Genomic DNA, 27,892 nt, shown 5'->3' with positions numbered 1-27,892 from the left:
GCAATGTATAAAAAGTAAAAAACCAAAAGCCATTAGAATAAAAGTGTGATTGGCATTGCAGCATTCTTTTCAACTGAGCTTTTCAGCCATTACAATTTTTTTAAACTAGCAAATAGGAGGCATATAACCATCTGTGCTAGGACAGATATTTCCAATGACCATGACCTCTCATCTACCTTACATATCTACATTGTCAGCATTAGTCAGGATTTTATTTTCTGTAGGTGAGAAGTAACTTAATAGAGATAATTGGTTTTGTTTGCTTAAGAGAAAGAGGTTTCCCATTTGCAGAGAATTGTTATCAATACTTGGTGTGGGAGGGGCTATAGAGATATATGATCTCAAGACAGAACGGCTGAGAGCTTAGAGTGAGTTCCACTGTGCACAAGGTAAGTGGGTTCTTTTATTTGGACATGCAGGGAGTTGTTGTATGTGAAACTCAGTCATTGAATGGGTTTTATAGAATAAATGTGTGTATGTACTTTCTTTACTAACATGGTTATGTGTACCAAATGTTAATTCTTAATCAGCTGCTTTTGAGGTGCAGAGAATTAGAAAAAGAAGTGCAGATGCAACAAGTGGGGAGTGTTTTCTCTCACCTCCTCCTTCCTACTGTAGAGAAGCTGACATTCTATTTACAAGGGGAATATGGTGGTGGTTTGGCTGTTTTCCTTTTGCTGCTGTTAAGGCTTCAGCTTTGTTGCTGACAGGGTGTCAATAGCTGTGAGGCTGGTACAGGCTGGGCACTGTTTGGGTGTGTTTGTGGCTGATGTGCACACATGGTTCTGAGTGGGGTGGGTGACAGTCTGCCCTGAAACTGTTGTTGCTTTAAGTGCCTGCCTAGAAGCTGTTGTTGCTGGAAATTCCAGCAGAGTTGGAACTGGACCAAGCAAGCATTGCCCTGAGGCTGTGCCTGTGGTAAAGGCAAATCTGATGTTACCAGAGGCAAAATTAACTTCCATTTTTTAGAGGTTTGTCTAAAGACATTTCAGAAGCATGGAGTGTTGTAAAAGGGATTGAGTTATGGAAAGGATTCCTTCCTGGCTGGTTATAATGGAGCATAATGGCTTCTAGGGAAAGCAGAGCAATTGCTGAGTTTATAGCATGTATCAGATTAAACAGTAACTGTGTTTTGAGATAATGCAAAAATGCACAATGAGCACAAGCAGCTTTCTCGTCAGAACAGAACACTTTGAATGAAAACTGTTTTGGTTGACTGGTTTTCTCTCTGGGCCAATTGCTGTAAGTACAGAGTTCTGCTTAAACATTGTGCATGTGTGAGTAATATTTGAAGGCAGAATGATACGCGGAAGTCTCTCAATATATTCTAACTTTTACCTCCACTGTTGATTAATTCAAGTCTTGGATGATAAATCATTGATTTCAAAAAAGACAACTTTGAAAGCAAATTAGAGAGTTTAATCCAGGATTGTGAATGTTTATTGTGCAACCCTGCTTTCTTCATTGCAGATACCAGGGAATTAGGCAGGTGGAAACATGTCTGGAAAACCCAAGCTGCACTACTTCAATGGACGTGGCCGCATGGAAACAATTCGGTGGCTCCTGGCAGCAGCTGGGGTTGAGGTTTGCTTCTGGTCTTTTGTACTGAGATCCTGTGACAAATATGTGCTTCTACTGTTCCTTCTGAAAAGTGCGACTGAGCAGCAGTTTCAAGCTCTGCCTTCAGTGCATTGCTGAGCAGGCCAACAGGGCCCATGAGCTTGCCCTAAGCAGGGGGCAAGTTCCTGTCTCGCTTGCATGCATCGTGTGCAAAGCCTGCAGGTAGCACCAGAAATGCTCCTCCCCTGTAGCTAGAGAGAGAAGAAATTTAGAACCCCAGCAGCAGAACCTGGCTTCCTAATCTTCTGATTACAGAGGTCAAGCACCTGCAACTCTGAGTACCTTCAGTTAAATTCCAATGTCCAAACCAGCAAGAGATTATTATTGCTGCCTCGATGTAGTTTGCCATTGAACGTACTGGATATTGTAAATCACAAAGTAAATTTTTTACCTCTGACAGATTCTGATACTAAACCTGAGATGGTGTATGGGAATCTGTGTGTTTCAAATACAAGGGTTTCTGTCACAGTGAAGGCCAATGTGCCTAAAAGATTTCAAATATTATTTATGTTTTAGAAATATAAAATTGCCCAAAACACATCACTTTAGGCCTTTTTTACCTAAAGGAGGAGAGGCTAAATCATGGAATAACAATAGAACATTTCTCCTTCCTGCAGTTCGAAGAATCTTTTGTGGAAAAAAAGGAGGATCTGACAAAGTTACAGAAGGGTAAGTTTCCTTCACTCTTCGATAATACAAACAGCAATACTAATAATAAAAATAATTAATTAATTTAGAATTAGAATTAGAATTGCTTGTCTGAGATCACCTAAGAATTCTGAAGTCTTAGTGCCTTACAAAGAAAATGGCTTATACAGTATTGTACATGAGCTCTCAGAGTTGCACACTGCCGTGTTAGGTGATATCATCCACCCAGGTGCTTCAACCTTCACTGAATGCCAGAAGGGCTGAGGTCAGAAGGGACCTCTCAAGATTATCTACTCCACCTCCCCCATTCAAGCAAGGCCCCCTCCAACCAGTTACCCAGGACCATGCCCAGCTGGGTTTTGAGTATCTCCAAGGATGGAGAATGTACAGCTTCTCTGGACAACCCACACAGTCCAAGAGCCTTTCTTGAAGTTCAGATGGTTGACTCTCCTTTGTTGTATTGCACTAAATAGTTCATTTAGTTGTTGTTTTGCACTGTGTGTCTGGTAAATTGCACTGATCACATGGTCTGTCTCCTTCTCCCCTTTGCCCCCTGAGCCCCAGTAGCAGTGGTTTCTCCCTGGTCTCCTCCTCTCCTCTCCCCCTCCCCACTTGTATCCCACTGCCTGTGGTTCTTTTCCTCCACCCTCCATTCTCCGGTTTGAAATCTCCCACCATCAAGCATTCCTCCTCTTTTTCCCCAGGGATGTTGCCTGGATTTCCAGGTGACACGTGTCAAGGAATAAAGTAGGGCTCTGGTCCCGAGGAGAAGAGAGCCTCGAGTCTTTTCCTTTTGTCCTCGTAAAGGCTGGGATGGGCGGGGGTCCAGAGCAGCCGGATGGGACCCGAACGGCCCCAGAGATCAGCCCCTACAGTTGGCACCCAGGGGTCATCTCCCACGAGGTCTCACTCCTTTGCTTCACTTTGTGACCACTGCTTTCCATCCTATGGCCATAGAGGCCTTTGTCTTCAGATCATCTTGAAAGTCATTAGCATCTTAGGTTGCCTTCAAAGTTGTGGTTTTATGATCCCTAAGAAAACAGAGTTCCAGATTTCCGAGTTTACCTGTTCCTTTGCTGCATTCCTGCCTCCCAAGGCAACAACCCTCCGTGCTGGCTTCCACTTCTGTCTTCCTGGCCATGATAATCATGTCTCTTCCAAACCAAATTGCATGTCTGTGCTCTTCACCTGGCCTGTGAAAAGCAACCTGATCTTGGGTTATCATTTGCAGTCCTGCTGTCCTGTAGGAATAATGACTTGGTCCCTATGTAACAGGCTGCCTTTCAAAAAGTATTTTGGGACACAAGCAGAATGCTAAATGCACCCTTACAAAGAGGGACATATCTGATCAGTCATCTGAATCAAGAAATATGATTCCATCAAGCAAAAACTCTTGCTGACTCTCTGGTCTGATACCTCTCTTTCTGGAGAAGATTTTTTACATCTTTCAGGCTAAGATAAGATTTCTGTGTGCTAGCAAAAGCGTTGCATGGCTCCAGCCTCACTCCAAGAGATATTTGGGTCTTGCAGGAATCTCATGGAACTCACTCATTGTTCCCACTTCATGCCTAGACAGATGTAAAGTCAAAATTTTGATCAAGAAGAATTTAATGTAGGGTGTGAAAGTTTGAGTATTGGGGAGTATAGTGTACCGATTTGATTGTGCAGGTGGAGGATGGCAATTAGTAGTGGGAGTGAGCTGGCCAGTGTGTAGAATAGGAGGTAAATGCCAGCATTTAGGTGTTCTGGCTGGTTCCCTCATTGTGTGATGAGGATGAGGGTGGGGATTAGGGTGCCTTTGTATGCGATATAGAAGAGCATTAGCTCTGAGGCCGACCAGGCTAGAAGGATGAACAGTTGAGCTAGGATTACTGTAGTGGCAAAGATTCGTTTGCGGGTGATGGGTTCTTGTTCTAGGTGGTTTTGGCTTGCTATGATTATGAGGGGGAGGAGTCAGCATGAAAGGACTAGCAGGAGGGAGGGGATTTGGTCAATGGATGTTCAGGGGGTTAGGCCTTTGGGTAGTATGTTGGTGTGAGTCATTGGAGGCTGACGGTGGTGAATCGTAGGCTGTATTATGTGTTGTTAGTCATAGGTGTTTGCGTGAGGAGACGAGGGTTAAGGGGAGGAGTACTGCGGTTGGGGCAATGATTTTTAGCATTGTAGGAGGTTGAAGTTGTTTAGGTGATTCCAGCCTTGGGGTTGAGTGGAGGCTACTGGTAGGGCCGGCCCAGTGCCTGCTTTGCAGGCGGAGAATGTTAGAATAAGGAAGGGTAGGATGGTAGAGGCTGCTATTTGTAAAGTCAAAAAAGTTGTCACAAAGATCTTCTATGCTTTTCTATTCACTATTATTTATATATTCACTAGTATTCACATTATATGTTGGCCAGTACTTAGAAAGTCCAGATGTATTTAGCAAAACATGACAGAAATTGGCTGGACCAGATCCTTCAGTCCTTCTCATCCCTATTAATCTCCATGAAAATCACCTGTGTTAGGGCCATACAGTGCATGTATTTTTCAGTGTGTGACAGCTGCCAGTTCTGCCTTTGGCTGTTTCCTCAATCTGAAATTTCCACAACTTCATTTCTATACTCTTAAGTTATTAACATGTCACAGCTGTATGGTGAGCATTTTCCACACCTTCCTGTAAGAATGAGGAAGGTTGCCACCAAAAGTGTTGTCAAGCATTGGAACAGGCTGCCCAAGGAAGTGGTTGAGTCACTGCGTGTAGACGTGCACTTGGGGAGAGGGTTTAGTGGTGGAATTAGGCATTGCTGGTTTTAAAATTGGATTTGATGATCTTGGGATATTTTATCCATCCAGATTGATTCAGATTCTAAATGGAAAGTAATATGTGTGGTTTCTCTGCCTAACATATGTGTGGGTGGTTCTCACTGAGGGACTGAACTTCTCCTTGTGTTCTTCCCTTTGGCCTAGATGGATCCCTGCTCTTTCAGCAAGTGCCGATGGTAGAGATAGACGGGATGAAGCTGGTGCAGACCAGAGCCATTGCCAACTACATATCAACCAAGTACAACCTCTACGGGAAGGACGTGAAGGAGAGAGCCCTGTACTGTAACAGTACCACCTTTGCTTGTTGGACCCCAGCCCACCCTGTAGCTCAGGGAAACACAAGGGTATCCAGCTCCCAGCTCGATTCAGTGGGAGAGGGCAGCAGTGCACGAGATCACTGTGACTGCAGCTGATGTCTACAGCAGAGAGAGCCAGCTGGATTCCATAGGGCAAGCGAGCCCAGGAACCATCAGTCAGAGGTCCATGCACTTATCAGAAGAAAGCAGTCGGGGGGCAGACTGTCCCACTGATGCTGCATTTCATTTTCTCCTGCAGTTGTCAGCAACATCATTTTACCCTCCTCACATTCAGGGCAATGTCTTTTAAGGGAAGAAAAACCCTTCTCTCTCTAATAACCAGGAATTAGTGCAGATTTAATTACAGGTTTTTAAAGGTCAGGACTCCCGGGGCTCATGTTTTCACCTGAGGAATTTCTAAATGCTTGAACTTAACAATCTCCGGTAAACACTTGTGTCATGATATTTGCTAGAAATGGTATGGAGCTGCTGTTAAACTTAGGCTGTCTTATTGGATTTTTAACATGAGTCTGGATGGCACACGTGAGAATTCTGTAGTCAGGTTCACAAACCCATATTCCAGACAAGAATCAGTCCCAGTAAGTAGTGGGAGTCCTACAGTCTTTAGGTTTCCCTAGGAATTTTGCATTTTCCTTTGGCCCAAGCCCCCCCCTGCCTGGCCCCAGTGCAACTGCATTCCAGGGGGATCTTTGCCAGGGTATGTGTGTGTGTGTGGGATAGAAGGGGCAGAGATTTCCCAGCATCTCAGTGAGGTTGTGCCAGGAGTTATTGTGCTGTTCAGACCTCCTGTGTGACCTGACCAAGTGGATCTCTTCCTTTCAGAATCGATATGTACGTGGAAGGAATGTTCGATCTAAATGAGTTACTCATGACATATGAAATCCAACCAGCAGACAAAAAGGAGCAGCATTTTGCAAATATGATGGACAAGGCTGAAAACAGATACTTCCCAGTCTTTGAGAAGGTTTGTGGCAAAGATCTTGTAACTCAATTGATGCTGTTACCTTGAATCCCCATCCTGGAAGCACACTGGTTTAATGGAGGAAAACAGAAGAGAAGCTACCCCTGGAAAACCAATGCTCTGGTTTTAGTGGTGCTGGGATTAAGGTGGAGACAGGACACTACAGAGGGGACAGAGGGCACTTCACATCTGGGAGAGATGTACAGCTGCAAAAACCAGCACACACAGAGCTCCCCAAATGTCCATGTTTCAGTGTGTGTGTTGTTTCAGACAAAAGACTCTACAGCACCAGCTTTGACATCAAGTCTCCTCCTGAAGGGCAAATGGCCCTGTACCATACATGCTGTGTAAAAGCATTGCAGTTCCTCCTGTATCTCATACAGCTGAGCCTTCAGTGCAGCTACAGCAGGCAAGGCCAGATGAGTCCAACTGAGCTGCCAGACAGGAATGTAGAAGTGAAAGAGCTGATTGATGATGCCTAGGGTGGCAGTGCCTTCAGATCATTGTTTGTACTGCAGGTGTTTGAACTGCATTTCCTTCTTTCAGTGACAACTCTGTGCAATGTGTGACCCTGCTTTGAAGATATCACCTTGTTTATGAGAAAAGAACTGATAAAAGAGAGAGAAAAGACATGATCTGCTTCTGTTCTCTGTTTTTAGGTTTTGAAAGACCATGGAAAAGACTTTCTGGTTGGCAACCAGCTGAGCAGGGCAGATATTCAATTACTTGAAGTCATTTTGATGGTAGAGGAGTGGAAGCCTGATATCTTTGCCAAATTTCCTCTCTTGCAGGTAAATGAATGGGCAGTTTGAATGAGGAATGAATTGGAAAGGATCACTGATTTGAAGTGGCTGGGAAATATGGGAGAATGAGAGGGTCATAAGTGACATGCAAAATAGTAAAATATCCTAAGAACTTTAACTTCCCTCACATCCTCATTGTTATTGCCACATTCTGTTACTACAACCCCAAAAGCATAAGAGGGGAAGCGTATAGTTTCTTCTGCAGCATCAAGCTGTGATGTGACTTTCAGAACATGGACAACATTGAAATGTCTGACAGTTGCAATGATTCTTAAGCACTGTGCTGTTTTGGTTTTGTTTTGCAGAGTTTCAAAGCAAGACTAAGCAATATCCCCACAATAAAGAAATTCCTGCAGCCTGGCAGCCAGAGGAAGCCGCCAGCAGATGACGATGTTGTAGACAAAGTGATGAAAATTTTCTACTCCTGAGCAGCACCCTAAAGCCACAGAAACTCTGTTTCATTGTATTTGCAGATAGTAGGAAGGTGAAATTAATGAAAAGAATGGAAATGTCAAATTATTGGAACAAGTGCAAAAATGGTTTTGATCTTTCCTTAGCAACAGGGTTGGTTTTAGCCTACTGCAGACACTTCAGTGTTAAACTACATGAGTGTACCAGCAAACGAAACAGTTCACTAAATAGGGGGTATATTGGACAACACAGAATGCCTTAGATAAGTAAAAAACTACCTGAAATAAATTCTTACTATTGATATTCAAAACCTGGCTGTTCATTGATTTCTTGCTGCAACTTCTAGGCCTAAGGTCTGTCTGGTTTTGTTTTTCTGCCATTCGCAAGACTTGTTGCAAAATTAGGAGAGATTATCCCAAATAGGAGGCCATGTTTTTTTTTTTTTTCCCTAGGAAATTCGTAGAAAAGCCTGCATGTTCTGGCTAGTTGAGGCTGAAAGTTTGGATTCAGCTTTCCTCTGAGCTTAACTTGGAATATCCTTGGACCAGAGCTCCTAGTGTACCTCTGCTTTGCCACTAGACACTTGAAGTCTTGTAATGTGGGATCTCAGTCTCTCAGAACTGGGGGGCTCGGGAGTCCTGGAATGTTGCCAGAAATGTCTGGTGGCTGGACTTTGATCCCACATGGGAGATGACATCAGTATGAGGACAGGAGGATTTCACTGGGGTGAATGGTGAAGGGACAAGTTAATTGGAGTGTGAGATACAGGGTTTAAGATCCCTGTACAGGGGGGTCTAGAGAGGTAAGATCGAGGAATTGGGGCGTGCCCTTCTCCTTCTTCTTCTTCCTCTAGGCCTCCATCTTCTGTGGTGGAGTTGGCACTCCAGGATTGGACCTTACTAGAGGAACACTGGTTAATAAGGGTAGAGGGTATTGGAGAAAAATGATAAATATTGTATACGTAACGCCGGGTATAAAGATAGGTGGCCGCCCCAGGGGCTCTCAGTGTGTGCCCATGGCTGACTGCTGAGCAGAACTCTGTCAGGCCAAGAGAAAATCTTTTAGATAAGCAATTAATAAACACCGAGACCGAGAACAATTCTGAAGCTTCCTCTCGTCCTTTCGAACCCCGGGGGCCCAAGGCCATCTTTGGGCTTTTCCCAGACCATCTAGACAGCATCAAAATCCGACATTGTAATGCAGCTTCAGCAATGTTTCCTTTATCAGAAGGTCTGTTGCAGCAGCTAAAAGCCCTTTGTAGACTCTGAGAAACAAATGCTGGTCACCAGCTTAAAACTTGTTAAGGAAAGATTCAGGATGGTGTCAGGTCTTAACGAGACCCTGGAATGCAGGAATCCATATTGACTTATGTCACTGTATATTAAACCAAGTTTAATACAAGTTGTACTGGAGTTGTTCATTTAAATTACTTAAAGCAAGCCCCACTACTGAGGTTAGGAAGACTTTTGATAAACTTGTTGCACTTTGATAAATATGTGCATTTATGTAGTGAAATGTATTCCTGTCCGTGGCAGGAGGGTTGGAACTAGATGATCTTTAAGGTCCCTTCTACCCCAAACCATTCTAAGATTCTGTGATACTACTTAAACCCCAAATAAACCAAGTTTGTAAATGAAAGAGTCAGTGCCCTATATCCAGCTACAACTAGAGCACTGTCAGTTTTCAGCTGGGCAAAATCAGGGCTCTGTAGGTCTTGCTAAAGCCAACAGTTTCTTCATGAGAAATGTCATGCAGCTGGAACCAGCTTTTTCATTTAAAAAGAAAATAAAACCATGTTTTTCATCAGCAGAAAAGCATGCTGAAAGATGCAGAGAGTTGTTGCAGCAGCTGTTTCTCTCCTGCCTCACTGAAGCATTTGGACAACACTTGCAGCTAGTGTCCAGGAAGGATCTGAGGGAGAAAACCCCTCCTACTGTAACAAACCAATTGTTTTGTGTGACACTCTGCAATTTATACAACCTCCCTGTGTAACATAAGTGAATATTCCTGCTCACTGCTATCTTCAGGGTAATTCAGCCAAAATTTGCATGTGTACGTTGGCCTTGACTGCAGGTACTGCCCACATCAATATTAACCACATAGATTAGATAGGCAGGATGGTGCAAGGAGGATTATTCTGTACTAACTGTCTCAGATCAATACAATTCTATAATGTAAGCACTCAGGAGTGCAGAGGGCAGTTTGCTATCTGATACCACACTTCATTCACTGTCTCACACAGTTCTCTTTGGTGTTGGTGCATATTTCTACTGAGTCAAAGTGAGGGTAACATTTTTTAAAGAAAAAAATTCAAAACCAACCCTGCTGCCCAGAGGTGAAATTGAGCAGAAGTGTCCTGAAGGAATATACACTTAGCAAGGCATAGAAGCTTGTGACAGATTTGAGCTGAATTAGTTGATGTGATTTATGTAAAGTGGCAATGTATAAAAAGTAAAAAACCAAAAGCCATTAGAATGAAAGTGTGATTGGCATTGCAGCATTCTTTTCAACTGAGCTTTTCAGCCATTACAATTTTTTTAAACTAGCAAATAGGAGGCATATAACCATCTGTGCTAGGACAGATATTTCCAATGACCATGACCTCTCATCTACCTTACATATCTACATTGTCAGCATTAGTCAGGATTTTATTTTCTGTAGGTGAGAAGTAACTTAATAGAGGTAATTGATTTTGTTGGCTTAAGAGAAAGAGGTTTCCCATTTGCAGAGAATTGTTGGCAATACTTGGTGTGGGAGGGGCTATAGAGATATATGATCTCAAGACAGAACGGCTGAGAGCTTAGAGTGAGTTCCACTGTGCACAAGGTAAGTGGGTTCTTTTATCTGGACATGCAGGGAGTTGTTGTATGTGAAACTCAGTCATTGAATGGGTTTTATAGAATAAATGTGTGTATGTACTTTCTTTACTAACATGGTTATGTGTACCAAATGTTAATTCTTAATCAGCTGCTTTTGAGGTGCAGAGAATTAGAAAAAGAAGTGCAGATGCAACAAGTGGGGAGTGTTTTCTCTCACCTCCTCCTTCCTACTGTAGAGAAGCTGACATTCTATTTACAAGGGGAATATGGTGGTGGTTTGGCTGTTTTCCTTTTGCTGCTGTTAAGGCTTCAGCTTTGTTGCTGACAGGGTGTCAATAGCTGTGAGGCTGGTACAGGCTGGGCACTGTTTGGGTGTGTTTGTGGCTGATGTGCACACATGGTTCTGAGTGGGGTGGGTGACAGTCTGCTCTGAAACTGTTGTTGCTTTAAGTGTCTGCCTAGAAGCTGTTGTTGCTGGAAATTCCAGCAGAGTTGGAACTGGACCAAGCAAGCATTGCCCTGAGGCTGTGCCTGTGGTAAAGGCAAATCTGATGTTACCAGAGGCAAAATTAACTTCCATTTTTTAGAGGTTTGTCTAAAGACATTTCAGAAGCATGAAGTGTTGTAAAAGGGATTGAGTTATGGAAAGGATTCCTTCCTGGCTGGTTATAATGGAGCATAATGGCTTCTAGGGAAAGCAGAGCAATTGCTGAGTTTATAGCATGTATCAGATTAAACAGTAACTGCGTTCTGATAATGCAAAAATACACAATGAGCACAAGCAGCTTAGTGGTCAGAACAGAACACTTTGAAAGAAAACTGTTTTGATTGACTGCTTTGTTCTCTGGGCCAATTGCTGTAAGTACAGAATTCTGCTTAAATATTCTGCATGTGTAAGTAATATTTGAAGGCAGAATGATACGCGGAAGTCTCTCAATATATTCTAACTTTTACCTCCACTGTTGATTAATTCAAGTCTTGGATGATAAATCATTGATTTCAAAAAAGACAACTTTGAAAGCAAATTAGAGAGTTTAATCCAGGATTGTGAATGTTTATTGCGCAACCCTGCTTTCTTCATTGCAGATATCAGGGAATCAGGCAGGTGGAAACATGTCTGGAAAACCCAAGCTGCACTACTTCAATGGACGTGGCCGCATGGAACCAATTCGGTGGCTCCTGGCAGCAGCTGGGGTTGAGGTTTGCTTCTGGTCTTTTGTATTGAGATCCTGTGACAAATATGTGCTTCTACTGTTCCTTCTGAAAAGTGTGACTGAGCAGCAGTTTCAAGCTCTGCCTTCAGTGCATTGCTGAGCAGGCCAACAGGGCCCATGAGCTTGCCTTAAGCAGGGGGCAAGTTCCTGTCTCGCTTGCATGCATCGTGTGCAAAGCCTGCAGGTAGCACCAGAAATGCTCCTCCCCTGTAGCTAGAGAGAGAAGAAATTTAGAACCCCAGCAGCAGAACCTGGCTTCCTAATCTTCTGATTACAGAGGTCAAGCACCTGCAACTCTGAGTACCTTCAGTTAAATTCCAATGTCCAAACCAGCAAGAGATTATTATTGCTGCCTCGATGTAGTTTGCCATTAAACATACTGGATATTGTAAACCACAAAGTAAATTTTTTACCTCTGACAGATTCTGATACTAAACCTGAGATGGTGTATGGGAATCTGTGTATTTCAAGATACAAGAGCTTCTATCACAATGAAGGCCAATATGGCCTGAAAGATTTCAAATATGATTCATGTTTTAGAAATATAAAATTGCCCAAAACACATCACTTTAGGCCTTTTTTACTTAAAGGAGGAGAGGCTAAATCATGGAATGACACTAGAACTTTTCTCCTTCCTGCAGTTTGAAGAATCTTACCTGGAAAAGAAGGAGGATCTGACAAAGTTACAGAAGGGTAAGTTTCCTTCACTTTTAGATAATACAAACAGCAATACTAATAATCAAAATAATCAATTAAAATTTGATTTAGAATTGCTTGTCTGAGATCACCTAAGAATTCTGAAGTCTTAGTGCCTTACAAAGAAAATGGCTTATACAGTATTGTACATGAGCTCTCAGAGTTGCACACTGCCGTGTTAGGTGATATCATCCACCCAGGTGCTTCAACCTTCACTGAATGCCAGAAGGGCTGAGGTCAGAAGGGACCTCTCAAGATTATCTACTCCACCTCCCCCATTCAAGCAAGGCCCCCTCCAACCAGTTACCCAGGACCATGCCCAGCTGGGTTTTGAGTATCTCCAAGGATGGAGAATGTACAGCTTCTCTGGACAACCCACACAGTCCAAAGACTTTCTTGCAGTTCAGATGGGTGACTCTCCTTTGTTGTATTGCACTAAATAGTTCATTTAGTTGTTGCTTTGCACTGTGTGTCTGGTAAATTGCACTGATCACATGGTCTGTCTCCTTCTCCCCTTTGCCCCCTGAGCCCCAGTAGCAGTGGCTTCTCCCTGGTCTCCTCCTCTCCTCTCCCCCTCCCCACTTGTATCCCACTGCCTGTGGTTCTTTACCTCCACCCTCCATTCCCTGGTTTGAAATCTCCCACCATCAAGCATTCCTTCTCTTTTTCCCCAGGGATGTTGCCTGGATTTCCAGGTGACACGTGTCAAGGAATAAAGTAGGGCTCTGGTCCCGAGGAGAAGAGAGCCTCGAGTCTTTTCCTTTTGTCCTCGTAAAGGCTGGGATGGGCGGGGGTCCAGAGCAGCCGGATGGGACCCGAACGGCCCCAGAGATCAGCCCCTACAGTTGGCACCCAGGGGTCATCTCCCACGAGGTCTCACTCCTTTGCTTCACTTTGTGACCACTGCTTTCCATCCTATGGCCATAGAGGCCTTTGTCTTCAGATCATCTTGAAAGTCATTAGCATCTTAGGTTGCCTTCAAAGTTGTGGTTTTATGATCCCTAAGAAAACAGAGTTCCAGATTTCCGAGTTTACCTGTTCCTCTGCTGCATTCCTGCCTCCCAAGGCAACAACCCTCCGTGCTGGCTTCCACTTCTGTCTTCCTGGCCATGATAATCATGTCTCTTCCAAACCAAATTGCATGTCTGTGCTCTTCACCTGGCCTGTGAAAAGCAACCTGATCTTGGGTTATCATTTGCAGTCCTGCTGTCCTGTAGGAATAATGACTTGGTCCCTATGTAACAGGCTGCCTTTCAAAAAGTATTTTGGGACACAAGCAGAATGCTAAATGCACCCTTACAAAGAGGGACATATCTGATCAGTCATCTGAATCAAGAAATATGATTCCATCAAGCAAAAACTCTTGCTGACTCTCTGGTCTGATACCTCTCTTTCTGGAGAAGATTTTTTACATCTTTCAGGCTAAGATAAGATTTCTCTGTGCTAGCAAAAGCGTTGCATGGCTCCAGCTTCACTCCAAGAGATATTTGGGTCTTGCAGGAATCTCATGGAACTCACTCATTGTTCCCATTTCATGCCTAGACAGATGTAAAGTCAAAAAGTTTGATCAAGAAGAATTTAATGTAGGGTGTGAAAGTTTGAGTATTGGGAAGTATAGTGTACCGATTTGATTGTGCAGGTGGAGGATGGCAATTAGTAGTGGGAGTGAGCTGGCCAGTGTGTAGAATAGGAGGTAAATGCCAGCATTTAGGTGTTCTGGCTGGTTCCCTCATTGTGTGATGAGGATGAGGGTGGGGATTAGGGTGCCTTTGTATGCAATATAGAAGAGCATTAGCTCTGAGGCCGACCAGGCTGGAAGGATGAACAGTTGAGCTAGGATTACTGTAGTGGCAAAGATTCGTTTGCGGGTGATGGGTTCTTGTTCTAGGTGGTTTTGGCTTGCTATGATTATGAGGGGGAGGAGTCAGCATGAAAGGACTAGCAGGGGGGAGGGGATTTGGTCAATGGATGTTCAGGGGGTTAGGCCTTTGGGTAGTATGTTGGTGTGAGTCATTGGAGGCTGACGGTGGCGAATCGTAGGCTGTATTATGTGATGTTAGTCATAGGTGTTTGCGTGAGGAGAGGAGGGTTAAGGGGAGGAGTACTGAGGTTGGGGCAATGATTTTTAGCATTGTAGGAGGTTGAAATTGTTTAGGTGATTGTAGTGGTGGTACGGGTGGAGGCTACTGGTAGGGCCGGCCCAGTGCCTGCTTTGCAGGCGGAGAATGTTAGTACAAGGAAGGGTAGGACGGTAGCGGCTGCCATTTGTGAAGTCAATAAAGTTGTCACAAAGATCTTTGCTTTTCTATTCACTGTTATTTATATATTCATTAGTATTCACATTATATGTTGGCCAGTACTTAGAAAGTCCAGATGTATTTAGCAAAACATGACAGAAATTGGCTGGATCAGGTCTTTCAGTGCTTCTCATCTGTATTAACCTCCATGAAAATCACCTGTATTATGGCCATACAGTGCATGTATTTTTCAGTGTGTGACAGCTGCCAGTTCTGCCTTTGGCTGTTTCCTCAATCTGAAATTTCCACAATTTCATTGCTATAGTATTAAGCTATTAAGATGTCACTGCTACATGGTGAGCATTTTCCACACCTTCCTGTAAGAATGAGGCAGGTTGCTACCAAAGGGTTTTCAAGCATTGGAACAGGCTGCCCAAGGAAGTGGTTGAGTCTCTGCGTGTAGACGTGCACTTGGGGAGAGGGTTTAGTGGTGGAATTAGGCATTGTTGGTTTTACAATTGGATTTGATGATCTTGGGATATTTTATCCATCCAGATTGATTCAGATTCTATATAAAAAGGAATACGTGTGGTTACTTTGCCTAACACATATGTGTGAGTGGTTCTCACTGAGGGACTGAACTTCTCCTTGTGTTCTTCCCTTTGGCCTAGATGGATCCCTGCTCTTTCAGCAAGTGCCAATGGTAGAGATGGACGGGATGAAGCTGGTGCAGACCAGAGCCATTGCCAACTACATATCAACCAAGTACAACCTCTACGGGAAGGACGTGAAGGAGAGAGCCCTGTACTGTAACAGTACCACCTTTGCTTGTTGGACCCCAGCCCACCCTGTAGCTCAGGGAAACACAAGGGTATCCAGCTCTCAGCTCGATTCAGTGGGAGAGGGCAGCAGTGCACGAGATCACTGTGACTGCAGCTGATGTCTACAGCAGAGAGAGCCAGCTGGATTCCATAGGGCAAGCGAGCCCAGGAATCATCAGTCAGAGGTCCATGCACTTATCAGAAGAAAGCAGTAGGGGGGGCAGACTGTCCCACTGATGCTGCATTTCATTTTCCTCCTGCAGTGGTCAGCAGCATCATTTTACCCTCCTCACATTCAGGGCAATGTCTTTTAAGGGAAGAAAAACCCTTCTCTCTCTAATAACCAGGAATTAGTGCAGATTTAATTACAGGTTTTTAAAGGTCAGGACTCCTGGGGCTCATGTTTTGACCTGAGGTATTACTGAATGCTTCAGTATAATAAGGCCTGGTAAACAAATGTGTCAAGATATTTGCTAGAAACGGTATGGAGCTGCTGTAAAACTAAGGCTGTCTTACTGGATTTTTAACACGAGTCTTCATGGTACACATGACAGTTTTATAATCAGGTTCACAAACCCATATTCCAGACAAGAATCAGTCCCAGCAACAAGTGGGAGTCCTACAGTCTTTAGGTTTCCCTAGGAATTTAGCATTTTCCTTTGGCCCAAGCCCCCCCCTGCCTGGCCCCAGTGCAACTGCATTCCAGGGGGATCTTTGCCAGGGTATGTGTGTGTATGTGGGATAGAAGGGGCAGGGATTTCCCAGCATCTCAGTGAGGTTGTGCCAGGAGTTATTGTGCTGTTCAGACCTCCTGTGTGACCTGACCAAGTGGATCTCTTCCTTTCAGAATCGATATGTACGTGGAAGGAATGTTTGATCTGTATGAGTTACTCATGATGTATGTTATCCAACCAGCAGACAAAAAGGAGCAGCATTTTGCAAATATGATGGACAAGGCTGAAAACAGATACTTCCCAGTCTTTGAGAAGGTTTGTGGCAAAGAGCTTGTAGCTCAATTGATGCTGTTACCTTGATCCTCCATCCTGGAAGCACACTGGTTTAATGGAGGAAAACAGAAGAGAAGCTACCCCTGGAAAATCAATGCTCTGGTTTTAGTGGTGCTGGGATTAAGGTGGAGACAGGACACTACAGAGGGGACAGAAGGCACTTCACATCTGGGAGAGATGTACAGCTGCAAAAACCAGCACACACAGAGCTCCCCAAATGTCCATGTTTCAGTGTGTGTGTTGTTTCAGACAAAAGACTCTACAGCACCAGCTTTGACATCAAGTCTCCTCCTGAAGGGCAAACGGCCCTGTACCATACATGCTGTGTAAAAGCATTGCAGTTCCTCCTGTATCTCATACAGCTGAGCCTTCAGTGCAGCTACAGCAGGCAAGGCCAGATGAGTCCAACTGAGCTGCCAGACAGGAATGTAGAAGTGAAAGAGCTGATTGATGATGCCTAGGGTGGCAGTGCCTTCAGATGATTGTTTGTGCTGCAGGTGTTTGACCTGCATTTCCTTCTTTCAGTGACAACTCTGTGCAATGTGTGACCCTGCTTTGAAGATATCACCTTGTTTATGAGAAAAGAACTGATAAAAGAGAGAGAAAAGACATCATCTGCTTATTTTCTTTGTTTTTAGGTTTTGAAAGACCATGGAAAAGACTTTCTGGTTGGCAACCAGCTGAGCAGGGCAGATGTTCAATTACTTGAAGTAATTTTGATGGCAGAGGAGTACAAACCTGATATACTTGCCAAATTTCCTCTCTTGCAGGTAAATGATTGGGCAATTTTAATGTACAATGAATTTTAAAGAGCACTGATTTAACGTGGCTGAAAAATATGTGGGAGTGAGAGGGTCAGAGGTGACATGCAAAATAAACAATACACTAACAAATTTACAATAGTAGAATTATTATATTATAATCAAATACTCTAGCAATTTAGCTGGCTTCACCTACTCAATATTACTGCCACGTTTTGTCACTAAAACCCGAAAAGCAGAAGAGGGGAAGCATATAATTTCTTCTGCAGCATCAATTTGTGGTGTGACTTTCAGAGCATGGATAACATTGAAATGTCTGACAGTTGCAATTATTCTTAAGCACGGTGCTGTTATAATTTTGTTTTGTAGAGTTTCAAGGCAAGAATAAGCAATATCCCCACAATAAAGAAATTCCTGCAGCCTGGCAGCCAGAGGAAACCACGAACCACAGAGGAAGATGTCGCCAGAGCAATGAAAATATTCCGCTCTTGAGCAGCTGTCTAAACCTACAAAAGCTGTATAGGTATTTCATTGTATTTGCTGATACTGGAAAAATGAAATTAATGGAATTAGTGAAAAAAAAAGAAGTTTGATCTCTCTTTCCTTAGCTACAGGACTGATTTTAGCCTACTGCAGACACTTCAATGTAAAGCTACATCAGTGTACCAGCCTAGGAAACAGTTTGCTAAATAGGGGGTATATTGGGCCACACAGAATGCTTTAAATAACTAAAGAGAATACCTGAAATAAATTCTTACTATCGATACTCAAAACCTGGCTGTTCATTGATTTCTTGCTGCTACTTCTATGCCTGAGATCTGTCTGGTTCTGTTTTTCTGACACTCCCAGGAATTGTTGGAAAATTTGGAGTGATTATCCCAAAGAGTAGGTCTTTTTTGCAATACAGCTAGTCTGTAGCTGGACAAATAAGTCTGGCTAGAATATGAAACCTAATTTGGCTCTTCTGGTTTGATAAATAACTCCCTAGGTGAAGAGTGATAGGATAGATTTGAACCTAAACAGAGCACCCCAACTAATCCCTCTCAACCATAAATGCAGAGACATTACTGGCCAGAGTGCTGGGCTATGTTAAGACCCAGACCAAGCAGCAGCTGAGTTCCGGTAGTTTAGAGCTGCCTATAGAAGAAACTCTGAACAATAAAACACGTGGCTTGTTGAGGACTGCTCGGTGAGTCCGTGTTGTGTGTCTGCCTCCAACTAAGCACCCATAACGTAAGAGGTCCTGTATTTTTTTTTGGGAAATGCCAGGAAAAGCCTGCAGGGTCTGGTTAGCTGAGGCTGAAAGTTTGGATTCTTCCTTCCTCTGAGCTGAACTTGGAATATCCTTGGACCAGAGCTCCTACTGTATCTCTGCTTTGGCACTAGACACTTGAAGTCTTGTAATGCAGCTTCACCCATATTTCCTTTATCAGGAGATCTATTGCAGCAGCTAAAAGCCCTTTGCAGACTCTGAGAAACAAATACTGGTCAGCAGGTACAACTTGTTAAGGAAGGATTCAGGATCATGTCAGGTCTTAGTGAGACCCTGGAATGCAGGAGTGCATATTGACTTATGTGACTGTATATTAAACCAAGTTTATATAAAACAACTTGTATTAAACAAATACAAGATGTACTGGAGTTGTTCATTTTAATCACTTAAATCAAACCCCACTATTGAGGTTAAAAAGACTGTTGAGCTTTGATAAATATATGCAGTTATGTAGTGAAACGTATTCCTGTCCAAGGCAGGAGGGTTGGAACTAGATGATCTTTAAGGTCCCTTCTATCCCAAACCATTCTAAGATTCTGTGATACTACTTAAACCCCAAATAAACCAAGTTTGTAAATGAAAGAGTCAGTGCCCTAAATCCAGCTACAACTGGAGCACTGTCAGTTTTCAGCTGGGCAATCTCAGGGCTATGTAAGTCTCGGTAAAGCCAACAGTTTCTTCATAAGAAATGTCATGCAGCTGGAACCAGTTTTATTTTTATGAAAAAGGAAAAACCCCAATATTTTTCAGCAGCAAAGAATGTATTATAGAGGGTTGTTGCAGGAGCTGTTTCTCTCCTGCCTCACTGAAACGTTCAGACTTGCAGCTAGTGTCCAGGAAGGACCTGAGGGAGAAAGTCCCTCCTACTGTAACAACCAATTCTTTTGTGTGACACACTGCAATTTATACAGCCTCCCTGTGTAATTTAAGAAGAATATTCCTGCTCACTGCTACGTACAGGGTAATTCAGCCAAATATTGCACGTGGATGTTCACCTTGACTGCAGGTACTGCCTACATCAATATTAACCACGAAGATTAGATAGGCAGGATGGTGCAAGGAGGATTGCTCTGTATTGACATCGTAAGTCAAAACAGTTGGCAAAAGAAAACAGTCAGGAGTGCAGAGGGCCATTTGACTTCTGATACCACACTTCATTGTCTCTCACAGTTCTCTTTGGTGTGTATTTACACTGAGTCAATTTCAGGGAAACGTTTTTGACGAAAAAATGTAAAAACTGACCCCAATGTCCGTTGATGAAATTGAGCAGAAGTGTCCTGAAGGAATATACACTTAGCAAGGCATAAAAGCTTGTGACAGATTTGAGCTGAATTAGTTGATGTGATTTATGTAAAGTGGCAATGTATAAAAAGTAAAAAACCAAAAGCCATTAGAATAAAAGTGTGATTGGCATTGCAGCATTCTTTTCAACTGAGCTTTTCAGCCATTACAATTTTTTTAAACTAGCAAATAGGAGGCATATAACCATCTGTGCTAGGACAGATATTTCCAATGACCATGACCTCTCATCTACCTTACATATCTACATTGTCAGCATTAGTCAGGATTTTATTTTCTGTAGGTGAGAAGTAACTTAATAGAGATAATTGGTTTTGTTTGCTTAAGAGAAAGAGGTTTCCCATTTGCAGAGAATTGTTGGCAATACTTGGTGTGGGAGGGGCTATAGAGATATATGATCTCAAGACAGAACGGCTGAGAGCTTAGAGTGAGTTCCACTGTGCACAAGGTAAGTGGGTTCTTTTATTTGGACATGCAGGGAGTTGTTGTATGTGAAACTCAGTCATTGAATGGGTCTTATAGAATAAATGTGTGTATGTACTTTCTTTACTAACATGGTTATGTGTACCAAATGTTAATTCTTAATCAGCTGCTTTTGAGGTGCAGAGAATTAGAAAAAGAAGTGCAGATGCAACAAGTGGGGAGTGTTTTCTCTCACCTCCTCCTTCCTACTGTAGAGAAGCTGACATTCTATTTACAAGGGGAATATGGTGGTGGTTTGGCTGTTTTCCTTTTGCTGCTGTTAAGGCTTCAGCTTTGTTGCTGACAGGGTGTCAATAGCTGTGAGGCTGGTACAGGCTGGGCACTGTTTGGGTGTGTTTGTGGCTGATGTGCACACATGGTTCTGAGTGGGGTGGGTGACAGTCTGCTCTGAAACTGTTGTTGCTTTAAGTGCCTGCCTAGAAGCTGTTGTTGCTGGAAATTCCAGCAGAGTTGGAACTGGACCAAGCAAGCATTGCCCTGAGGCTGTGCCTGTGGTAAAGGCAAATCTGATGTTACCAGAGGCAAAATTAACTTCCATTTTTTAGAGGTTTGTCTAAAGACATTTCAGAAGCATGGAGTGTTGTAAAAGGGATTGAGTTATGGAAAGGATTCCTTCCTGGCTGGTTATAATGGAGCATAATGGCTTCTAGGGAAAGCAGAGCAATTGCTGAGTTTATAGCATGTATCAGATTAAACAGTAACTGTGTTTTGAGATAATGCAAAAATGCACAATGAGCACAAGCAGCTTTCTCGTCAGAACAGAACACTTTGAATGAAAACTGTTTTGGTTGACTGGTTTTCTCTCTGGGCCAATTGCTGTAAGTACAGAGTTCTGCTTAAACATTCTGCATGTGTAAGTAATATTTGAAGGCAGAATGATACGCGGAAGTCTCTCAATATATTCTAACTTTTACCTCCACTGTTGATTAATTCAAGTCTTGGATGATAAATCATTGATTTCAAAAAAGACAACTTTGAAAGCAAATTAGAGAGTTTAATCCAGGATTGTGAATGTTTATTGTGCAACCCTGCTTTCTTCATTGCAGATACCAGGGAATCAGGCAGGTGGAAACATGTCTGGAAAACCCAAGCTGCACTACTTCAATGGACGTGGCCGCATGGAACCAATTCGGTGGCTCCTGGCAGCAGCTGGGGTTGAGGTTTGCTTCTGGTCTTTTGTACTGAGATCCTGTGACAAATATGTGCTTCTACTGTTCCTTCTGAAAAGTGTGACTGAGCAGCAGTTTCAAGCTCTGCCTTCAGTGCATTGCTGAGCAGGCCAACAGGGCCCATGAGCTTGCCCTAAGCAGGGGGCAAGTTCCTGTCTCGCTTGCATGCATCGTGTGCAAAGCCTGCAGGTAGCACCAGAAATGCTCCTCCCCTGTAGCTAGAGAGAGAAGAAATTTAGAACCCCAGCAGCAGAACCTGGCTTCCTAATCTTCTGATTACAGAGGTCAAGCACCTGCAACTCTGAGTACCTTCAGTTAAATTCCAATGTCCAAACCAGCAAGAGGTTATTATTGCTGCCTCGATGTAGTTTGCCATTGAACGTACTGGATATTGTAAATCACAAAGTAAATTTTTTACCTCTGACAGATTCTGATACTAAACCTGAGATGGTGTATGGGAATCTGTGTGTTTCAAATACAAGGGTTTCTGTCACAGTGAAGGCCAATGTGCCCGAAAGATTTCAAATATGATTTATGTTTTAGAAATATAAAATTGCCCAAAACACATCACTTTAGGCCTTTTGTACCTAAAGGAGGAGAGGCTAAATCATGGAATAACAATAGAACATTTCTCCTTCCTGCAGTTTGAAGAATCTTACCTGGAAAAAAAGGAGGATCTGACAAAGTTACAGAAGGGTAAGTTTCCTTCACTCTTCGATAATACAAACAGCATTAATAATAATAAAAATAATAAATTAATTTAGAATTAGAATTAGAATTGCTTGTCTGAGATCACCTAAGAATTCTGAAGTCTTAGTGCCTTACAAAGAAAATGGCTTATACAGTATTGTACATGAGCTCTCAGAGTTGCACACTGCCGTGTTAGGTGATATCATCCACCCAGGTGCTTCAACCTTCACTGAATGCCAGAAGGGCTGAGGTCAGAAGGGACCTCTCAAGATTATCTACTCCACCTCCCCCATTCAAGCAAGGCCCCTCCAGCCAGTTACCCAGGACCATGCCCAGCTGGGTTTTGAGTATCTCCAAGGATGGAGAATGTACAGCTTCTCTGGACAACCCACACAGTCCAAGAGCCTTTCTTGAAGTCCTGATGGTTGACTCTCCTTTGTTGTATTGCACTAAATAGTTCATTTAGTTGTTGTTTTGCACTGTGTGTCTGGTAAATTGCACTGATCACATGGTCTGTCTCCTTCTCCCCTTTGCCCCCTGAGCCCCAGTAGCAGTGGCTTCTCCCTGGTCTCCTCCTCTCCTCTCCCCCTCCCCACTTGTATCCCACTGCCTGTGGTTCTTTACCTCCACCCTCCATTCCCTGGTTTGAAATCTCCCACCATCAAGCATTCCTCCTCTTTTTCCCCAGGGATGTTGCCTGGATTTCCAGGTGACACGTGTCAAGGAATAAAGTAGGGCTCTGGTCCCGAGGAGAAGAGAGCCTCGAGTCTTTTCCTTTTGTCCTCGTAAAGGCTGGGATGGGCGGGGGTCCAGAGCAGCCGGATGGGACCCGAACGGCCCCAGAGATCAGCCCCTACAGTTGGCACCCAGGGGTCATCTCCCATGAGGTCTCACTCCTTTGCTTCACTTTGTGACCACTGCTTTCCATCCTATGGCCATAGAGGCCTTTGTCTTCAGATCACCTTGAAAGTCATTAGCATCTTAGGTTGCCTTCAAAGTTGTGGTTTTATGATCCCTAAGAAAACAGAGTTCCAGATTTCCGAGTTTACCTGTTCCTCTGCTGCATTCCTGCCTCCCAAGGCAACAACCCTCCGTGCTGGCTTCCACTTCTGTCTTCCTGGCCATGATAATCATGTCTCTTCCAAACCAAATTGCATGTCTGTGCTCTTCACCTGGCCTGTGAAAAGCAACCTGATCTTGGGTTAGCATTTGCAGTCCTGCTGTCCTGTAGGAATAATGACTTGGTCCCTATGTAACAGGCTGCCTTTCAAAAAGTATTTTGGGACACAAGCAGAATGCTAAATGCACCCTTACAAAGAGGGACATATCTGATCAGTCATCTGAATCAAGAAATATGATTCCATCAAGCAAAAACTCTTGCTGACTCTCTGGTCTGATACCTCTCTTTCTGGAGAAGATTTTTTACATCTTTCAGGCTAAGATAAGATTTCTCTGTGCTAGCAAAAGCATTGCATGGCTCCAGCTTCACTCCAAGAGATATTTGGGTCTTGCAGGAATCTCATGGAAGTCTCTCATTGTTCCCACTTCATGCCTAGACAGATGTAAAGTCAAAAAGTTTGATCAAGAAGTGTTTAATGTAGGGTGTGAAAGTTTGAGTATTGGGAAGTATAGTGTACCGATTTGATTGTGCAGGTGGAGGATGGCAATTAGTAGTGGGAGTGAGCTGGCCAGTGTGTAGAATAGGAGGCAAATGCCAGCATTTAGGTGTTCTGGCTGGTTCCCTCATTGTGTGATGAGGATGAGGGTGGGGATTAGGGTGCCTTTGTATGCGATATAGAAGAGCATTAGCTCTGAGGCCGACCAGGCTGGAAGGATGAACAGTTGAGCTAGGATTACTGTAGTGGCAAAGATTCGTTTGCGGGTGATGGGTTCTTGTTCTAGGTGGTTTTGGCTTGCTATGATTATGAGGGGGAGGAGTCAGCATGAAAGGACTAGCAGGGGGGAGGGGATTTGGTCAATGGATGTTCAGGGGGTTAGGCCTTTGGGTAGTATGTTGGTGTGAGTCATTGGAGGCTGACGGTGGCGAATCGTAGGCTGTATTATGTGATGTTAGTCATAGGTGTTTGCGTGAGGAGAGGAGGGTTAAGGGGAGGAGTACTGCGGTTGGGGCGAGGATTTTTAGCATTGTAGGAGGTTGAAGTTGTTTAGGTGATTCCAGCCATGGGGTCGGGTGTAGGCTACTGGTAGGGCCGGCCCAGTGCCTGCTTTGCAGGTGGAGAATGTTAGAATAAGGAAGGGTAGGATGGTAGAGGCTGCCATTTGTAAAGTCAAAAAAGTTGTCACAAAGATCTTCTTTGCTTTTCTTTTCACTATTATTTATATATTCACTAGTATTCACATTATATGTTGGCCAGTACTTAGAAAGTCCAGATGTATTTAGCAAAACATGACAGAAATTGGCTGGACCAGATCCTTCAGTCCTTCTCATCCCTATAAACCTCCATGAAAATCATCTGTGTTAGGGCCATACAGTGCATGTATTTTTCAGTGTGTGACAGCTGCCAGTTCTGCCTTTGGCTGTTTCCTCAATCTGAAATTCCCACAACTTTATTTCTATACTGTTAAGTTATTAACATGTCACAGCTGTATGGTGAGCATTTTCCACACCTTCCTGTAAGAATGAGGAAGGTTGCCACCAAAAGTGTTGTCAAGCATTGGAACAGGCTGCCCAAGGAAGTGGTTGAGTCACTGCGTGTAGACGTGCACTTGGGGAGAGGGTTTAGTGGTGGAATTAGGCATTGCTGGTTTTAAAATTGGATTTGATGATCTTGGGATATTTTATCCATCGAGATTGATTTCAGATTCTAAATGAAAAGGAATACGTGTTTTCACTTTGCCTAACACATGTGGGTGGTTCTCACTGAGGGACTGAACTTCTCCTTGTGTTCTTCCCTTTGGCCTAGATGGATCCCTGCTCTTTCAGCAAGTGCCGATGGTAGAGATGGACGGGATGAAGCTGGTGCAGACAAGAGCCATTGCCAACTACATATCAACCAAGTACAACCTCTACGGGAAGGACGTGAAGGAGAGAGCCCTGTACTGTAACAGTACCACCTTTGCTTGTTGGACCCCAGCCCACCCTGTAGCTCAGGGAAACACAAGGGTATCCAGCTCCCAGCTCGATTCAGTGGGAGAGGGCAGCAGTGCACGAGATCACTGTGACTGCAGCTGATGTCTACAGCAGAGAGAGCCAGCTGGATTCCATAGGGCAAGCGAGCCCAGGAACCATCAGTCAGAGGTCCATGCACTTATCAGAAGAAAACAGTCGGGGGGCAGACTGTCCCACTGATGCTGCATTTCATTTTCTCCTGCAGTTGTCAGCAGCATCATTTTACCCTCCTCACATTCAGGGCAATGTCTTTTAAGGGAACAAAAACCCTTCTCTCTCTAATAACCAGGAATTAGTAGAGATTTAATTACAGGTTATTAAAGGAGAGGACTCCTGGGGCTCATGTTTTCACTTGAGGTATTACTGAATGGTTGAACTTAATAAGCACTGGTAAACACATGTGTCAAGATATTTGCTTGAAATGGTATGGAGCTGCTGTTAAACTTAGGCTGTCTTATTGGATTTTTAACACTAGGCCGGATGGCACACGTGAGAATTCTGTAGTCAGGTTCACAAAGCCATATTCCAGAGCAGAATCAGTCCCAGTAAGTAGTGGGTGTCTACAGTCTTTAGGTTTCCCTAGGAATTTTGCATTTGCCTTTGCCCCAAGCTCCCCCCCTGCCTGGCCCCAGTGCAACTGCATTCCAGGGGGATCTTTGCCAGGGTATGTGTGTGTGTGTGGGATAGAAGGGGCAGAGATTTCCCAGCATCTGAGTGAGGTTGTGCCAGGAGTTATTTTGCTGTTCAGACCTACTGTGTGACCTGACCAAGTGGATCTCTTCCTTTCAGAATCGATATGTACGTGGAAGGAATGTTCGATCTGAATGAGTTACTCATGAAATATGGCTACTTACCCCCAGGCAAAAGGGATGAAAATTTTGCAAATATGATGGACAAGGCTGAAAACAGATACTTCCCAGTCTTTGAGAAGGTTTGTGGCAAAGAGCTTGTAGCTCAATTGATGCTGTTACCTTGAACCTCCAATCTGGAAGCACACTGGTTTAATGGAGGAAAGCAGAAGAGAAGCTACCCCTGGAAAATCAATGCTCTGGTTTTTAGTGGTGCTGGGATTAAGGTGGAGATAGGACAATACAGAGGGGACAGAGGGCACTTCACATCTGGGAGAGATGTACAGCTGCAAAAACCAGCACTCACAGAGCTCCCCAAATGTCCATGTTTCAGTGTGTGTGTTGTTTCAGACAAAAGACTCTACAGCACCAGCTTTGACATCAAGTCTCCTCCTGAAGGGCAAACGGCCCTGTACCATACATGCTGTGTAAAAGCATTGCAGTTCCTCCTGTATCTCATACAGCTGAGCCTTCAGTGCAGCTACAGCAGGCAAGGCAAGATGAGCCCAACTGAGCTGCCAGACAGGAATGTAGAAGTGAAAGAGCTGATTGATGATGCCTAGGGTGGCAGTGCCTTCAGATGATTGTTTGTGCTGCAGGTGTTTGACCTGCATTTCCTTCTTTCAGTGACAACTCTGTGCAATGTGTGACCCTGCTTTGAAGATATATTTTTTATGAGAGAAGAACAGAAAAAGTTATATTTTATATATTTCTATATCATTTTATATTTTATTAACAGAGAAGAGACATGATCTGCTTCTGTTCTCTGTTTTTAGGTTTTGAAAGACCATGGAAAAGACTTTCTGGTTGGCAACCAGCTGAGCAGGGCAGATGTTCAATTACTTGAAATCATTTTAATGGCAGAGGAGTGCAAACCTGATATACTTGCCAAATTTCCTCTCTTGCAGGTAAAAGACTGGGCAATTTGAATATAGAATGAAAGGAAAGGACTGCTGATTTAAAGTGGCTGGAAACATGTGGGAGTGAGTGGGTCAAAAGTGACTTGAAAAATACTAAAATGTGTCACGTACTGTAGCTGGCCTCAGCTACTCATTTTTGCATTTTTGGAACCTTCTGTCATTATAACCCCAAAAGCATAAGAGTGGAAGCGTATAGTTTCTTCTGCAGCATGAATTTGTGATGTGACTTTCAGAGCATGGATAACATTGCAATGTCTGACTGCTGCAATGATTCTTAAGCACTGTGCTGTTTTGATTTTTTTTTGTAGAGTTTCAAAGGAAGAATAAGCAATATCCCCACAATAAAGAAATTCCTGCAGCCTGGCAGCCAGAGGAAACCGCTAATAACCGAGGAAGAGTTACCCAAAGTGATCAAAATTTTCTACTGAGTCTAAAGCTGTAGAAACTATTCCATTGTGCTTGCTGACATTGGGAAAATAATGAAAACACTGGAAAACAAGTTTTGATCCTACCAGGAAAGGCAATAGTTCGCTAAATAAGGGGTATATTGGGCCACACAGAATGCTTTAAATAACTAAAGAGAATACCTGAAATAAATTCTTACTATCGATACTCAAAACCTGGCTGTTCATTGATTTCTTGCTGCTACTTCTATGCCTGAGATCTGTCTGGTTCTGTTTTTCTGACACTCCCAAGAATTGTTTGAAAATTAGGAGTGATTATCCCAAAGAGTAGGTCTTTTTTGCAATACAGCTAGTCTGTAGCTGGACAAATAAGTCTGGCTAGAACATGAAACCTTATTTGCTTCTTCTTATTTGATAAATAACTCCCTAGATGAAGAGTGATAGGATAGATTTGAACCTAAACAGAGCACCCCAACTAATCCCTCTCAACCATAAATGCAGAGACATTACTGGCCAGAGTGCTGGGCTATGTTAAGACCCAGACCAAGCAGCAGCTGAGTTCCGG

General features: G+C 43.5%; 3 protein-coding genes across 4 annotated transcripts; all 3 read left to right on the top strand.

Moving 5' to 3' along the window:
* The first annotated feature begins 1,475 nt into the window (after window positions 1–1,475).
* LOC128939541 (glutathione S-transferase-like) lies at window positions 1,476–8,118 on the top strand. The gene is made up of 6 exons (XM_054280572.1): window positions 1,476–1,584; window positions 2,238–2,289; window positions 5,209–5,341; window positions 6,204–6,345; window positions 7,002–7,133; window positions 7,451–8,118. Exons 1-6 carry the CDS (start codon window positions 1,498–1,500, stop codon window positions 7,571–7,573), a joined length of 669 nt encoding a protein of 222 aa, XP_054136547.1. The 5' UTR covers window positions 1,476–1,497; the 3' UTR covers window positions 7,574–8,118.
* A 2,253-nt stretch (window positions 8,119–10,371) lies between these two features.
* LOC128939534 (glutathione S-transferase-like) lies at window positions 10,372–17,804 on the top strand. Its single transcript, XM_054280563.1, has 7 exons — window positions 10,372–10,382; window positions 11,462–11,575; window positions 12,231–12,282; window positions 15,194–15,326; window positions 16,191–16,332; window positions 16,989–17,120; window positions 17,481–17,804. The coding sequence occupies exons 2-7, from the start codon at window positions 11,489–11,491 to the stop codon at window positions 17,601–17,603; spliced, it is 669 nt and encodes a 222-aa protein (XP_054136538.1). The 5' UTR covers window positions 10,372–10,382; window positions 11,462–11,488; the 3' UTR covers window positions 17,604–17,804.
* Window positions 17,805–20,041: 2,237 nt separating this feature from the next.
* On the top strand, window positions 20,042–27,521 carry LOC128939537 (glutathione S-transferase-like). Of its 2 annotated transcripts, XM_054280565.1 has the most exons (7): window positions 20,042–20,131; window positions 21,213–21,326; window positions 21,980–22,031; window positions 24,950–25,082; window positions 25,945–26,086; window positions 26,780–26,911; window positions 27,232–27,520. In XM_054280565.1, the coding sequence occupies exons 2-7, from the start codon at window positions 21,240–21,242 to the stop codon at window positions 27,349–27,351; spliced, it is 666 nt and encodes a 221-aa protein (XP_054136540.1). In that variant the 5' UTR covers window positions 20,042–20,131; window positions 21,213–21,239; the 3' UTR covers window positions 27,352–27,520. The 2 variants fall into 2 exon arrangements, with proteins under 2 accessions (XP_054136540.1, XP_054136541.1); XM_054280566.1 differs by lacking the exon at window positions 20,042–20,131 and having other exon boundaries at window positions 21,215–21,326; window positions 27,232–27,521.
* Window positions 27,522–27,892: the final 371 nt, after the last annotated feature.

Source organism: Melozone crissalis, unplaced genomic scaffold (assembly GCF_028551555.1).
Source record: "Melozone crissalis strain CALT ecotype California unplaced genomic scaffold, PUWL_Pcris_2 ptg000027l_1, whole genome shotgun sequence".
In the NCBI taxonomy this organism is placed as follows: domain Eukaryota; kingdom Metazoa; phylum Chordata; class Aves; order Passeriformes; family Passerellidae; genus Melozone; species Melozone crissalis.
The sequence above is the reverse complement of the archived record's forward strand: the minus strand, read 5'-3'. Positions and strand labels throughout refer to the sequence as shown.